General features: G+C 41.0%; 2 protein-coding genes across 4 annotated transcripts; one reads left to right on the forward strand and one right to left on the reverse strand.

The window, feature by feature from the left end:
* Positions 1-795: 795 nt before the first annotated feature.
* On the forward strand, positions 796-8,928 carry LOC126797150 (uncharacterized). 3 transcript variants are annotated; one of them, XM_050523824.1, is made up of 11 exons: positions 796-1,638; positions 1,791-2,067; positions 2,174-2,359; positions 2,458-2,613; positions 2,749-3,270; positions 3,595-5,880; positions 6,233-6,435; positions 6,526-6,681; positions 6,972-7,206; positions 7,759-8,066; positions 8,154-8,928. In XM_050523824.1, exons 1-11 carry the CDS (start codon positions 908-910, stop codon positions 8,458-8,460), a joined length of 5,367 nt encoding a protein of 1,788 aa, XP_050379781.1. In that variant the 5' UTR covers positions 796-907; the 3' UTR covers positions 8,461-8,928. The 3 variants fall into 3 exon arrangements, with proteins under 3 accessions (XP_050379781.1, XP_050379788.1, XP_050379794.1); XM_050523831.1 differs by having other exon boundaries at positions 1,491-1,638; positions 1,802-2,067; XM_050523837.1 differs by having other exon boundaries at positions 1,492-1,638; positions 1,835-2,067.
* Positions 8,929-9,460: 532 nt separating this feature from the next.
* On the reverse strand, positions 9,461-13,801 carry LOC126797172 (sucrose synthase). The gene is made up of 11 exons (XM_050523847.1): positions 13,638-13,801; positions 12,886-13,022; positions 12,643-12,769; positions 12,375-12,526; positions 12,083-12,275; positions 11,666-12,001; positions 11,477-11,572; positions 11,204-11,377; positions 10,038-11,110; positions 9,806-9,944; positions 9,461-9,720 (listed from the first exon to the last, which is right to left on the reverse strand). Exons 2-11 carry the CDS (start codon positions 12,984-12,986, stop codon positions 9,691-9,693), a joined length of 2,421 nt encoding a protein of 806 aa, XP_050379804.1. The 5' UTR covers positions 12,987-13,022; positions 13,638-13,801; the 3' UTR covers positions 9,461-9,690.
* Positions 13,802-15,657: the final 1,856 nt, after the last annotated feature.

Below are 15,657 nucleotides of genomic sequence, written 5' to 3' on the forward strand. Positions count from 1 at the left end.
TGTGATACACACCGGAATAACCGGATGATATAGGGCCAATTTGGCCCCGTAGTTGCTGCTTAAATTCCAATTTAAACCTAGTTGAGTTGTTTGATAAGATGAAATTGATCAACTTTCTTAGACAGATTATGAAAGTTTGTTTTTGAAGCATCGAATTATAGAGATTTCAAAAGCTACCAAATTATTTGAAAGATTACTTAGCATGCCCTCATTTAAAGTGTTTTCATATAAAAACAACTATTTTTAACTTTTGTCGTTTTAGTCAATATCTAAACTCACCACACTTTTATATTAAAATTCATCACACTTTAACATAATTTTGACAATTATTCATACTACACGACTATAACCGATTATTCACACCGCACAGTTAAAATTGATTTTAAATTATTCACCTGGGAACAAACGGCCTATAGTAATATAATTTCATTAATCAACATTACATATTTGTGGCATGTCGACCAAAAAGAGGGTTCCCTCAATGCAACACTAAAATGACCGCACAAGTCGTTATCTCAAAACATTGAAAATAGACCCCGAACTGTTTCCTAACAAACTATATCATAAAAAGAAAAAATGCACGGTCAAAAAAAAAAGAAAAAAAAAGAACACGTAACGTAATTATGGACCGTTAGTCACTTGGAAAAACGTTCCCAGGTGTTTTTGTTTTTAACAAGCCCCCACCTTTAACAGTTAGCGCTCCCGCCTCAAAATCCAATTAACAAATCAAAACGCGGATCCCCCACACCCGACCCGTTTTGTTCTCCACCGTCCACTCCCTCTTCTCTAGACCTTTCGCGCTCTCTCTCAAATCTCAGTCTCTGATTCGCTATCTCCTTCTCTTTGTCCCCATTTTCTTCTTCATTTCAAACCCACCCCCCAAAATCCACGTGATCATCGCCCAACTATGAACCTTACCCAAACCAACCACCGCCTCACCTCCTCCTCCTTCGTCCCTCGTTTCCCGCCCTCCCACGCTTTTCAGATCCGCGAGTTCCGCGTCTTCCGCCGCCGCCGACTCAAGCTCCGCCACCTCACTCTCCGCAGCCGCCTCGGTAACCCTAGCTTCCACGACTTCATCTCGCAGCTCCCCTCCCCCAACTCCCTGCAGTTCGCCGCTCCCGCGATCGCCTTCTTCTCCGGCGCGGCGCTGTTCCTCTCTGATTTCTCAAATTCAAAACGCAGCTCCGGCGAGGTCTCCGGGGAGTGGCTTCTGCTGACCAGTCCGACGCCGTTTAACCGGTCCGTGCTGGTGAGGTGTCCGGCGATTTCGTTGGAGCTGCTGGAGGAGGTGGACGAGAGGCTGGTGAAGGAAGGCGGCAACTTCGTCAAGGTGAATTCCGGTTGGATTCTCTCCGGTACTACTGAGACTGATAGTGATGTTGTAGAAAAGTTGGAGTATCAGAGACGCTGTGTGAACACAGACGACGGCGGCGTCGTGTCGTTGGATTGGCCGGCGGGTTTGGACCTTGAAGAAGAGCATGGACTGGACACCACCTTGATTCTGGTGCCTGGCACCGCCCAAGGGAGCATGGACCCAAATGTCAGGTCGTTTGTGTGTGAGGCTCTCGGCCGGGGCTGTTTTCCGATCGTCGTGAACCCTAGGGGCTGTGCTGGCTCACCTCTGACCACGCCGCGGTATGACCTCACTCCCTTGAGTCTTGTATCATAGTGATTGAATAGTTGAATGCTAGTTGTGTGATATGCATATGTAGTGGAATTGATCAATTGTTAGGGAGTAGAGAAGGCTCGAAAATTAGTTGATGACAGTAGGACTAAATTGTATGTAGGTTATTTTCAGCTGCTGATAGCGATGATGTATCCACTGCTGTAGAGTTCATTAATAAGGCGAGGTCAGGGACTACTTTGGTGGGAGTTGGCTGGGGTTACGGTGCAAACATGTTGACAAAGTACCTGGCTGAAATCGGGGAGAGCTCACCGCTTACGGCCGCTACTTGTATAGACAATCCTTTCGATTTGGTGGAGGCCACTAAGTCCTCTCCTCATCGAATGGCCGTGGATCAGCAGTTCACTGAGGGACTGATTGATATTCTGAGATCGAACAAGGTATTTCTTTCAAAACTTTGTGAATGGAATTTACAATCCTGGTATGGAAGGAGTTGGTACTTAGAATGCTCTCTGTGGTCTTAGTGCTAGTATTTATGCTTTGTAGGAACTGTTTCAAGGAAGAGCAAAAGGTTTTGACGTGGATCAAGCTCTCTCCGCAAAATCTGTTCGGGAATTTGAGAAAGCAATCTCCATGGTATCTCATGGTTATGATGACATTGACGATTTTTATTCACAATCAAGTACAAGAGGTGTGGTTGGGAATGTGAAGATTCCCGTTTTATTTATACAGGTGCTGTGGTTTTCAACTTCATGCCATGCTTTTGAACTTTGATGATATTATTTGTTTGTTTACTGTGCATTCATATACCAAACCTGTCCTTTTATCAGAAGCGCGACGATGAATCAGCACCACCGTTAACAATTCCACGCAGTTCAATAGCAGAAAATCCATTTACAAGCCTACTCTTGTGCTCCTTTTTTCCTTCTTATGTGGTTGACAATTGCGGATCTGCTCTATCTTGGTGCCAGCGCCTAACAATCGAGGTAAGGTCTAGCTACTTATTCTTTGAGGTTTGGAAGAAGTGGTATGATATCCACCTCATGGTCGTCACTATTAAAGAAGCTGATGGAGTCTCACCTTGGACTTCAATATACTAATGAGGATTGTGTGATTTGCAGTGGCTCACAGCTGTGGAGCTTGGACTTTTAAAGGGTCGCCACCCACTTCTTAAAGATGTGGATCTGCCCTTTGAGCCATCAAGAGAATTAGCTCATGAAGAACGTGATGTTGCTGCTAGCTTCTGGTTAAAATCTAAAAAGAATTCTTCAGATCGATATATCTTGAGCCAGTCAGGTTCTTTAAATGGATATGCAGCAAATAGTACAGAGAAGATGTTCGGAGAAACTGATTCAGCTGCTAGCTTCTGGTTAGCATCTAAAAAGGATTCATGGAGAAAGTCAGAGACTGAACATACAGAGCTGCAAGATGTGAAAAATGGTGTACTGGATAAGATTCACACTGATGATCCCGCGTTGGTTGTACTGGATAAGACTCACCCTGATGATCCAGCGTTGGTCAATGAGGAGGAAGTTAATCCTGCAGATGGTGAAAGAGGTCAAGTGTTACAGACAGCAGAAGTTGTTATGAACATGCTTGATGTAACCATGCCAGATATTCTAACTGAAGAAAAGAAGAAGAAGGTGGTGCTTTAAAGTTTTATTTTTCATGCTGTGTTTCACATTTGTTATCCCATTTATGTTCATATCATATATTAATTAGGCTCTCTTTGCTTGGTAACTTTCTTGAAACATAGTATAATTTATCAAGCATATGTACCTGAATGTCAGAAATTGTATCTTCTGAAATTTATGTGGGTTTATTTCTTAGTTGCTCCTAGGTGTTAGGAAATAGCTGTCTTTAGGCTCATTAGTAATTTACTATATCAGTACTATACAAGTAATTGTTTCATACTACTATTTCCATTATTATATTTTGCCTGACATTTTTGTGGTCTGCATGCCCAGGTCTTAGCAGCAGTTGATCGAGGAGACACAATAATGCAGGCTTTGCAAGATGCTGTGCCTGAAGATGTTCGGGGGAAGCTAACAGCTGCTGTATCTGGTGTTTTACATGCTCAAGGTCCTAACCTAAAATTTGATCAGCTCCTGGGTGCTGTTCGAATCCCTGATATATCGGCAGGTTTGAAGCCAAAGATCCAAGACGAGAGAATTTCAAGCTCAGAAGGTGCAAAAGAAGACCATCATTCGTCTGATGTGTTGAAAAAATCGGATGATTTGTTGGATAGCTCTGTTGACAGTCAACCGGCTGATAATAAGCTCCCTGGGGAACTAGAACCGGGGTCTCATCCCTCAGAGCAATCACCAACAATTTTAACTCTGGATCCTACATTGAGCACTGATGGGAGCGATATCTCTGGTTCTATGGGGTCTCATCCCTCAGAGCAATCACCAACAATTTTAACTCTGGATCCTACATTGAGCACTGATGGGAGCGATATCTCTGGTTCTATCATCAAGGATACTTCTGAATCAGGAAGTTCTGATTCTGAACATCATAACAATAGTGCAAAGGGATCAGAGCAGACTAAGCCTAACAATTCCACTGGAGTAATTGTCGAGGACAAGAGGAAGCAAGATGGAGGAGATGCTCAGTTAGACACAAAAGTTGAGGAAGGTAATGATAATCAAAAGAAGGAAAACAAGAATACACAGCCTGTAATAGATGAAAGCAAGTCTGATACATCTGATTCCAATGCCCCAGCACCTAGTACCTCAACACCTAATGCTCCGGCACCTGGTGTCCCAGAACCTAATGCCCCGGCACCTAGTGTCCCGGCGCCTAATGCCCCAGCATTTAGTGTTACTGAGGCATTTGATGCCTTAACAGGGATGGATGATTCCACCCAAATGGCAGTTAGCAATGTTTTTGGGGTTTTAGAAAATATGATTACTCAATTGGAGGAGAGTGCCGATGATGAAAATGAAGCAAACAAGAGTGATTCTGCATCTCTAAAGGAGAATCCTGGTGGTGACAATATTCAAGAAAATTCAGAAATCAGTAAGTCGGACCAGCGTGTTCATGTTGATGGATTAAGCGATATTTCTGTATCTAATGGTCATGTCAATGCTATCGACCAGCAGCCTGATGCAACAACTGTCTTGGAAGAGAAGCCTGCTCAAAGCCCTGTATCAATTAAAGCAAATGGTATCAGTTCACTGGGAAGTGACAGAGTTAATCAGGTAGGTGAGGACAATACTGAGATGAGGGATCAGATGGTTGGTATCGATCATGTAAACAATGTACCACCTTGCTTGACTTCAATACCACCTTGCATAACTTCAATCTCTAGTGGGGTGCATAATTATCTTCTTTCAAAGGTTCGTGCCCAATCACTAGATTTAGATGCAACCGCTTCTTTATTGCTGGACTATTTTCCAGAAGAAGGTCAGTGGAAACTCCTCGAGCAACCTGGAAATGTTGGGGATTCTGTTGATGATGTGGTTGCTCAGAAGGTTGAGGCACAGAAATCTGTTGATGATGAAGTTATTGAACCAGCTTATATAATTTTAGATACAGAAAAGCATCAGGAGCCAGTAAAAGAATATGAAGCGGTAGATATTGTTGAAGAGAGGGTTGAAATTGGTGAAGATGAAAGAGAGGACTTTGGGGAGTTTGTGAGAAATACTATATTGGATAATTTGACGGTTGAAGTTGGTCGCAGACAAAGTGCTGCTGACATAGAAATAATGGAACCATATCTTACCAGAGAATTGGAACAAGTGGCTAATGCTGTATCGTTTTCTGTTGGAAATGCCTATGATCCACGTTTGGAAGTTGAGTACCATAGTGTTGGCTCAGAAAAAGTCGGTACCCTTCATGGAGAGCATGTGATTACAGCCATATCATCTGCTGTTCAAGAGACTAGCTTCTTAAGAAGAGTAGTGCCAGTTGGTGTAATAGTAGGCTCAAGCTTAGCTGCACTGAGAAAATATTTTGTTGTGGCCACAGTGCGAGATAGTGGCCACGCGAAACCTCCAATTCTTAGTCAAGCTAAAATGTCTGGAGAGCATGATATGGCTAAAGTTAGAGGCACAGAGATTCACCACGTGGCTGTTGATAAGTCTGATCATGTTACAAGGTCGGACAGTTTGATTGATCAGAAAGAGGAAAAGATGGAGTCGGTTGATAAGAAAGAGGAAAAAACGGAGTTGAAGAACTTAAACAACAGTGTTATGGTTGGTGCTGTTACAGCTGCCCTTGGAGCGTCTGCTTTATTGGTGGACCACCAGGTATCTTTGAAACAAATTATGTTTACAGTTTACTTATAATTATAGTTATATGCATATATGCCCATACTTGGGTTTTACTGGACTGCTTACTTTATAGTTGGAGGCGACAAGTTTTTCCTTTCCAATAAGACAACTATGCTAATCAAAATTTTATAACATTAAAATGGTGCCTTTGTTTTTTCATCACCTTGTCTTTGCCTTCCTGATGGTGTTTATTTACTTCTTCTGCTGAAGTGGAAGCTGCCTAATAGGATGTCCATGTGGTTTCCCATTGCCCTTTTGAATAAGTTTGGCCTCTAAATTAATATCCTTTTTATGAAGATAGAAGTCAGCTGACTTTATGTACATACAGGATTCAATCACCGGCAATGAAACTTCTGGGAGTTCATTACAGCCCATCAAGATGAATAGTAATGGTCAGATGGAGCCCGAGAATCCTGAGGAGGCACCTGACAAACACCAAAGTAACATTGTCACGAGCCTTGCTGAGAAAGCTATGTCAGTTGCTGGCCCTGTCGTACCCAAGAACCAAGATGGTGGACTGGATCAAGAAAGGTCTTAGCAAAGAAAGAATATATTCAATTTACACATAAATTTATCTGCTACTGCTGTCTTTTACTAATTTTATTGCTAATTCAAAACCAGATTGGTCGCAATGATGGTTGATATGGGACAAAATGGTGGCATGTTGAGGCTAGTTGGCAAGCTTGCTTTGCTCTGGGGTGGTATGCGTGGTGCAATGAGTTTGACTGACAAGCTAATCCAGTTTCTTCATCTATCTGAGCGTCCCTTGTACCAAAGGTATTCTCTGAATTGATGCAGATTTTAATACTGAGCTAGAAACGCTTTTGGTGTTTCTTTCTTCCTTTTTTTCTTTCTTTTTTCATATCGTTCGTGATACATATTGGTGTCTTGAAAAATGTACTCTGATGTTAATCTATGTAGTAAAGATACTAAGACTATGTGAGTCATAACTTTTTTATCTGTATCATTGCATCATGTTCTCAAGGAATGTCCCTTGTAGTGGAGTTTGACTTCTAGCTTTAAAATTGTTTTACTGATGCTCCTTTGTGCTGATTTTGTGTAACTAGGATTTTGGGTTTTGCTGGTATGACACTTGTTTTATGGTCACCAGTTGCTGTCCCACTACTTCCAACATTTATGCAAAGCTGGGCAACTCATACCCCCTCCAGAATGGCTGATCTTGCTTGCATTATTGGCCTCTACGCTGCATTCATGATACTTGTTACATTATGGGGAAAAAGAATACGTGGATATGAAGATCCCCTTGCAGAATATGGGCTGGATTTGACGTCATTGCCAAAGGTATGAGTTTAACTGAAACTCTGGACAGGAACTGGGTATGTGGTCCGGGTCATGCATGTCTATTCATAAGGATTGAAGACTTGACTTGTGTTTACATGCTCTAGTCATTGTGGGGGAAAGCATTGTTGTTTAATTGAGTCCAATACATTTAAGTTGGGGGTATAAGATTAATTGGATGGTTCCTCTTTGTTTTTGGTTTTGACTGGCAGACTAGTAATGGAACCCAACGCACGCATTATTTGAACCACCCCCCCCCAAAAAAAAGAAAAAAAAAGAAGGGAGGCTAACTCTCATTAGTCAATACTCAATATGGTTTGAATTGCGGATTATATGGAGCAGAATAGGCTTTCTAAGGAAACTGCGAGTTCAGTATGGGTAAGATTTTAAGGAACAAATATCACTTTTTTGCCCCATTGGATTCGCTAGAAATCAGTACTCACTATCTCCACTACTGCATAAACAATGCTTACTACCTTTCTTGTTTTGTACATAATCTTATAATGTCAGTTGCTAGCTTCCAGTGATATGATTTTTAAAGCTCTGCGCTTGCAGTTGTTCGATCTTTTCAAGGGGTTGATTGGTGGAGCAGTGCTTGTTTTGTCAATGCAATCTGCAAATGCATTACTTGGCTGTGTAGATATCTCTTGGCCTTCCACTCCATCTTCTTTAGATGCCATGAAATTGCTCCAAGTGTCTGGACAAGTACTTAAGTTGGTTGGTCAAAGTATCTTAACAGCAACTGGCGTTGCTCTTGTGGAAGAATTATTCTTCAGGTCATGGCTCCCTCAAGAAATTGCTGCAGATCTTGGATATCATCGATCTATAATATTATCAGGACTTGCATTCTCATTATGCCAGAGGTTGCCTTTATTTATTGTACGTCATTTGTTTGCCTTCTTGAGGTCTTGTCTTCTTCAGTCTCATCATTTCTTTTAATGGGATTTCAGGTCTCTGTGGGCAATACCAGGACTTTGGCTGCTATCTGTGAGTTTAGCTGGTGCTCGGCAAAGAAACCAAGGCAGCCTTTCTGTTCCAATTGGGTTGCGTGCAGGAATGCTTGCTTCAAGTTTCATCTTACAGAGGGGTGGTTTTCTAACCTACCGGGCTAACTCTCCTCTTTGGATTATCGGAACACACCATTTTGAACCATTCAGTGGGCTAACTGGTTTTGCATTCGCTTTATTATTGGCAATAATTCTATACCCGAGAGAGCCTCTGCCTACAGAGAGTATGGAAAGTACAACTGAGGAATAACTATATCTGATACCAGTGAACATGTTATCGATGATGTTAAGGCGTTTTGACCCTGAAACCAGGAACAGCCTAGGGGTTATGGGGAAGCAAGTACAACAAAGACCAGGTTCAAAGGTGGAAAGGAAATTGAAAGTTGAAAGTGCTTCATAGTAGCTTTTGATCTTTCATGACAGATGGTCACCAAGGCTGTGTATATACATACAAAATCAAAGGTGGTAGGCAATTCCGTGACTAGGAAATGAGCTCGTGTCTTCAATCATCATCCCCATATGATCCGATCAAGTGCTCTTGACTGCAACTTCAACTCTTTTTGCTTCTTCGGTTCTTCCCATCACTATACATGTATATATATGTATGTATAGTGATAAGTACTAATACTGTAAAAATATATAGAAGGAACTGCATATATTGCAGCTGTAAAAATACTGTACATTTGTAATAAGTAATAACCAAGTCCAAATGCCAATAGTTGAAGGCGAGTTTTGTTGCTGAGAGTATATATATACATTGTTGAGGAATAAAATAGAAAAAGGGAATTTTTCCAGCGTAGGGATTCCCTCGCGAATTTTCACCTCTTCATTCTGGAAAATTAGTATATATTTAAGACGAGGGCATACAACTTACTCAGATTGAGGAACGGAGAACAACGATTGAGGTATAAAGCCGAGTCCAGGAAGACAGATATGCAGAAGCAAATAACAAGAAGCTCAAGGAAGGTCAGGATCAGATACGATTGTGAAATACTAGACTTGGCAAGAATGAACAAGGTGTCCGAAAATAACAATGGCCAGTATTTTCTACCTTGACGGTCTCTTTGCGTTCGATGGCACCACATGCAGATATTGAAGTAGCTTTCTGGGACTATATATGGATAAAAACTCGTTTTATTTACTTTGAACATTGTATTTATTGTGTCTCATCTTAAGGTCGTATTGTGAATCGATAATGAGATATCTAAAGCCCAAATTCATAATCGATAATGAGATTGAGATAATGGTGATAGTGAGAAATACGATCGGATAATTGATGAATGGGTTTAAAGCCCAAATTCAAAACATTTCCAATTACAATCAGCAATGATGAATTGAAAATGGAAAAATTAAAGGAGAAGGAAAGCCAGAACACATAATCACAATATTTAGTTATTCTCCCAAACCGCCAAGGAAAACTTGATGATGACACTCGGCTAACAGATTGCTTCTGCCTCTTTTATTTACTTGATCTTGCACTTTACTCCTCAGCAAGAGGAACAGAATCGGCCTGGAAAGGTAAACAGAAATTTGGTGAGTAAAAATGCGTGAAGAAAATTTAGTATAAGTGGGGAATTCTAAGGCAAATAACTCACCAGCTTTTTGTACTTGAGAGCATAGAACATTTCAATGTAGCGACGGCTCTCAAGGCGATCAAGGTTAGAGACATGCTTCCAGAACCCATAAACTCCAGTCAAGGTCAGGAGCCTTTCAGAGTAGATCTGCCAGGTGTACCTAAACAACAAGAAACCAAATATTGGATGAGCTATTCAACAAACTGTGTGAAATGAAGTGTAATAGATAGAGATCAGAAGATGCTTTGCTTACTTCTCTTCGATACGCTGCAGGCCTCCCTGGGAAATCTTGTCCCAGTGAGAAGGGTCTTTCTTGCACTTCTCAAAGAAGTCAACAAGGATCTCAGCAGCTTGCTCACCATGGTATGGATCAATATGGTAGCCGGATTTTCCGTGCACAATAATCTCAGCCGGGCCACCTTTGCAAGTAGCGAATGTGGGCAAACCACAAGTCATGGCCTCAACAACAGTCAAACCAAAGGCTTCATACACAGCAGGCTGCACAAAAGCTCCCTTGGTGTCACAAATGACACGGTAGAGTTCACCATTCCTCACGCGGTTCATCTGAGAAGAAATCCATCTGAACTGCCCATTCAGCTTGTAGGTGTCAATCAGCTCATACATCTTCTTAAGCTCAGCCTTCTCCTCATTGTCCTGGGACTCCTTTCGTCGATCCCCAGCAACAACAACCAAGTTAACCAGCTCTCTAAGCTTCTTGTTCTTACCATACCACTCAACCAGCCCAGTGATGTTCTTTACACGGTCCAGCCTTGCCATTGTGAAGATGATCGGCTTGTTCCTGTCCTTCAACACACACAAGTGTTCTTTATTCTCCTCTTGGCTGTAGATGAGCTCTTCGAGTTCAGGGTGGAAATGTGTCAACCTCTTTTCCTTCTCAGTATAAGGGAAGTAAATGTCCATGTCAGCCCCTGGTGAAACAATGTTGAACTTGGGGTCGAAGACATCAATCCCATGAACAACACGGTACAGACCAGGCATGGTGAAAGCGGTGTGACTCTCGTACTGGCCTACAGTGTCTTTGCTTCCAGCAATCTCCTGGAAGGTACTGGTGATGATGAAGTCGGTGTGGTTCATGGCGATAAGATCAGCAGTGAACTGGCAAGAGAAGTGGTACTTGTCATCTAGTTTCTTCCAGTAGAGGTCGGAATCAGGGTACTTTGTCTTCTCCAAAGCATGGGCAATGGTGCACTGAGTAACATGCAACTTATGAGCCAACAACGAGGCCACAATGTTACCATCACTGTAGTTTCCAATAATGAGATCAGGCTTGCCCTGGAACTCTTTAGCAAGTTCTGTTGCAACATCCTAAAATCACCAAAGATGGTCAGTCTGAATCCGAGTTAAATACAAACCAATAAAAAAGAGACGGGGGTAAAATCAATGGAACAAGGTCCTCACCTCGGTGTAAGTCTCTAGGTATGGCCACACCTCGAATCTTGAGATCCATTTGCGGACAATACCCTTCTCGGTTCTAAAGGGAACACGAAGAATATCAGAATGTTTGGTATTGTACACCTTCTCGAGACGTTGACCACAAGTAGTTCCAACGGCATCAGGAAGGAGCCTTGTGACCTGAGTTGTTAGGTCATATTAACATTAGATAAAGGTACATGATTATTGAACTTAATGAACAAATAGCTAGAGAAATATCAGATTCAGAAAACGACTTACAATAAGAATGCGAGGGGTAATGTCAAGCCCTTGTTCCTTAATACGTCTGAGCATCTCATTCTCCAAAGCACGAACTTGATCCAAGATATAAACAACCTAGAAACAGCAATACAACATAAAGGATTATTAATCAACTAAAACAAACACAAAATAAGACTTCGAAGAACATAAACATGCTCATAGACTGACCTGGCCACCAGTGTCAGGGTACCCCAACACATTGTCTTGTGCAAAGTAACCATGAGGAGACATGATCACAACATTGAACACCATGGGAACTTTGCCAAGGAACCTTTCGAGATTGCAGGGATCAGGTGCCTCAAGGAGTTCCAAGAGGAGTTGGATCATATCGAGCACGCGCTCAGCGTTGTTTCCCCAACCTCTCTCCAAACCAAGATCCTGCAACTTGGCCTCAAATGTTTTGTATGGGGTTGCTGGTGCGAGCGTAGACAGAAACTCCTCTGCCTTCCTCAGAACATGTTGAAGTGCATTCACATTCTGAATTCTGTCATTAAGCATCATATTCTGCACCAACAAAACCCCAATCAATTTCAGATGTCTCCAGAAAATGGGTACTAAGTAGATCAACCAAAAGAGCATGTATACCTTGCCCTTGTAGCAGTGAACTCGGAGAAACTCTAGCAGAGGGTGCATGCTCTCCTTGTCATGGAAGAGCTTTGCAGAGAGGTGACGGTTGAGGAACTCGACACCATTTCCAATAGATTTGGAAAGAGTTGGTTTAGGGAAAGATGCATTGAATGGTTCAAAGTCCAACTCAAGCACGAAGTTTCCATTAAGACTGCAATCAACAAAAGCAACACCAAATAATTCGTATGATAAGAACATCAAACACATCAAGCATAGCTAGGAGACTATAATTTAACCAAATCCAACTCACCTTCCATCAACAAGCTCCTCTTTGAAGTGCAAGTACTCGGGCACAAGCAACTCCTCGGCAACAAGTGAATGCACATTGACACGAATGTACTCCCAAACACCAGGCCTGGGACGAACAGCCAGTGCCACCCATGGAGGAAGAACAATAGCTTCCTACATTAACCAAAACACTTCAAGTTCAGAACAAAACAGAGACATCCTAAGCAGATAACGACTACTTGTACCCAAAAAAAACTAGCGAAAACAAGCAAAAACTTCTAAAAGTTTACCTGGGTGTTCTTCAGAACTTCCCCAAATTCACTTTCCAACAGATTCTTTTTGGTGGCTTCAGGAATTGCTTCAAACTCATCAATCAGCTGATGAGGCTGCAAAAACCCTTTTCCCTTGGCTTCAATCCTACAGAGACCACAATCCCACACATATTACCCCTCTAAAACTACGTTGTTTTCACTGATCCAAACAAACACAAAGTGAAAAAAAAAAACCTCATTGTGATGATCATAGATATATACCTTGAAAGAAAGGCCAGGATCTCGTTACGGTGAGCAGAGAGAGTGTCATCAAGCCTCTCCCTGAGGCTGTGGACACGGGTCAGAATACGTGGGTCCGCCATTGATTTCGCTTCTTAGTGAATCAGAGAAACCAGAAACTGCAAAAACAAACCAAAATGTAAGTGGATAATCACAATACAACCAGTCAACTTTTCAACCTTAATATTTATAAACTAATATCATCATCATCCTACAAAGACTATGATTTTTCAACACCGAACAAACAGCCTTAGACTAAGATTGCAACCTCATATAGTGCTAGGTGGAATACTTTAAAGATCCTAGTGGTCTGTATCACAAGAAACCAGTGGTTTTTAACTATTAAGAAATCAGATCAAAACCAAAATAATAAGCAGAGTGGCTTCCAGTTCAGACCATCATGAAAACCAGGCATTAAATAAAATGAAGGGTTCTGAGCTAAAGATGACATAAAGCCTCTACAACTGAAAACGTTGTCTGGAACAGAAAATAGTTCTCTGGAAGTAAAGCTGGAGAAACCCATTTTAGTTTTTGCTTGTTGGATTTGAACAAGCCCAGTCAAACATTAGTTATGGAAGTGTCAACATAAAGATCTAAGCTCAAACTAAGTGCCTCAAAACCGAAACAGAGCATGTAGAAGGGTGTGATCTACATGATCAGAGCAAATGAAGCTCAAGAAACAAAAAGGGAAACAGAGAACGGGGGAAAAGAACAGAGAATGAGACTAGCAGTACCTAGTTTCAGAATAGGCAAAGAGAAACGGAGAGAAATGGGATGTGGGTTTTCTGAGCAAAGTTGGCAGGTGATTTATAGAAGCGCGAAACAGAAATGGAGTAAATGCCAAGACTTGGAAAAGGGGTAGACTCCAAAACTCGTAAAAAGAATATAAACTTTATCCACTAAAACTTTCCTCGGCTTAAATCTCGGAGATTAAAGAGTAATTTGCGGTGACTGGTGAAACCAGAAAACCATTAAAATGGATCAGACAGAAATGGGAAGAGTATCCATTGATATTCAAGAAGCTGAGGCCTTGGGCTCCAAGGAAATTAAATTGGGATTTACCAGAAATTCAGCAAGGGTGTGAGGTAAGGTAGGAAGGAAATTTAGTCCTGTAAAAAGAATGGGTAGGTTGAAGATTCACATGTTGGACTTTTAGGTCATTTTTGAAGACTTGCAGGTATTCCCTATAAACCCTACAGATGTTATCCTCTAGAACTTTATGGGTTTAATGTAATCTTATCATTAATCTTTGGTATCGGATCAATTTCTTATTACTTTCCTTGTTACTCTGTAGTTGGTACGAAAAGAGACGTATATACTATACACAGATAAAATGAACAGAAAATGTTGGGAGAATTTCAAGATCCAATGGCATATTACTCTAGGGCTCAAAGTGGCAATGAGCTTAAACAAATTGATACATAATGCAACTATTTTGTTAGTAACATTACCTTGAAATGCGACGGATTTTGTTTCGCAAATGCAGAGAGGAATCGAACGCAGAGTTTAGTGAACTCAATGTAAGCAAAAACGCATAGAATGGGAGAATAGAAAGAATGAACGAGAATGGGATGAGGAAGAAGAAGCCTAGATGACCCTTTATATATGTGAAATCAGAGAGGAGAGGAGAGGAGAGGAGTCTTCTTCTTCCTCACCCTCCTAGTCTTTCTTCAATTACAATCTTTAATCAATTATCAAATAGTGCCTCTGTTTTGGAAGAAATGAAAACCACCAATTACTGCAGTGGTTTCAGTGTTGCTTTCTCAAAACCACCGTCTCTGCATTTCCCACTTTCCCCAGCGACCCTAATAATTTATCTGGTTTTTCACTCATAGGTCCATTATCCACTTTCTTATTCCTTTGATCTGTTTAATTATACCGTAAACAAACCCATCTTTGTCCTTGGGATTAATTAATTAATGGATTAATTAAACCTGTTATGGTTTTTCCAATGGCTCCTGTTTCTTTGACCTCATGAACGTCATAACGGGTTCTTGGCGGGCGTTTTCCACCGCGTCTGGTCCTGTAATTCACGGCCGCCTCACCTTAGATTGCTGGCAATTACCCAATTTTTAAAATGAATTTTGGCTAAGATCAAGTGTAGTATTTTAAAATGAATTATGCATTCAATAATGTAATTTTTGTATTCAATAATGTAAATTTTGTCCTAGGACCACAATATTTCTAAATTTATTGTCACTCGTTCCATAGTGCACTGGCGGACCTAGAGGGGACGACCCACTGATTTTTAGAATATAGTAAATTTTTTAATGTTATCTTAATTAAAATACTAAATATTAGTCTAAACATTAACATATATGTCCACTCATAAATTTAAAATACATATTACATGTCAATATACTCTCATATGAATAATTTTATGGGTCCATCACTGCTATAGTGAGATTATATGTGATTAGTCGTAAATAAAACAACTTAAGTGATATACTAAGTGTCCCTATACTGAAATTCAGTGACCATAGACTATAGTCTATCGGTGTTGAGTGATCGTTTCTCACATTATGGCCATATGCGTAAAAGAATGAAATTCAATACTCAAGTAGTGTTTATGACTGTTTGTTATGCGACATACCTCCATTAGACAATGGTATCACGTAAATGTCTGAATAACAAGAAATCGCAGCTTAAATAGGTATTGTAGATATTTCGCGCAACATAGATCTCGTTTTACATTGTCAGCATTACTAGCAAATGAGTAAGATAGTTAGTTCAAATACCAATGATCTGTCCGTT

Source organism: Argentina anserina, chromosome 1, assembly GCF_933775445.1.
Source record: "Argentina anserina chromosome 1, drPotAnse1.1, whole genome shotgun sequence".
Taxonomy (NCBI): Eukaryota; Viridiplantae; Streptophyta; class Magnoliopsida; order Rosales; family Rosaceae; genus Argentina; species Argentina anserina.

Coding starts and splice junctions, on each gene's coding strand:
- LOC126797150 (XM_050523824.1), top strand. CDS start 908: ATGAACCTTACCCAAACCAACCACCGCCTCACCTCCTCCTCCTTCGTC. Junction 2,360..2,457: donor TTCCCGTTTTATTTATACAG/GTGCTGTGGTTT, acceptor TCCTTTTATCAG/AAGCGCGACGATGAATCAGC. Junction 7,207..7,758: donor ATTTGACGTCATTGCCAAAG/GTATGAGTTTAA, acceptor CTGCGCTTGCAG/TTGTTCGATCTTTTCAAGGG.
- LOC126797172 (XM_050523847.1), bottom strand. CDS start 12,986: ATGGCGGACCCACGTATTCTGACCCGTGTCCACAGCCTCAGGGAGAGG. Junction 11,378..11,476: donor TTACCCCTCGCATTCTTATT/GTAAGTCGTTTT, acceptor CTAACAACTCAG/GTCACAAGGCTCCTTCCTGA. Junction 9,945..10,037: donor CTGCAGCGTATCGAAGAGAA/GTAAGCAAAGCA, acceptor CTTGTTGTTTAG/GTACACCTGGCAGATCTACT.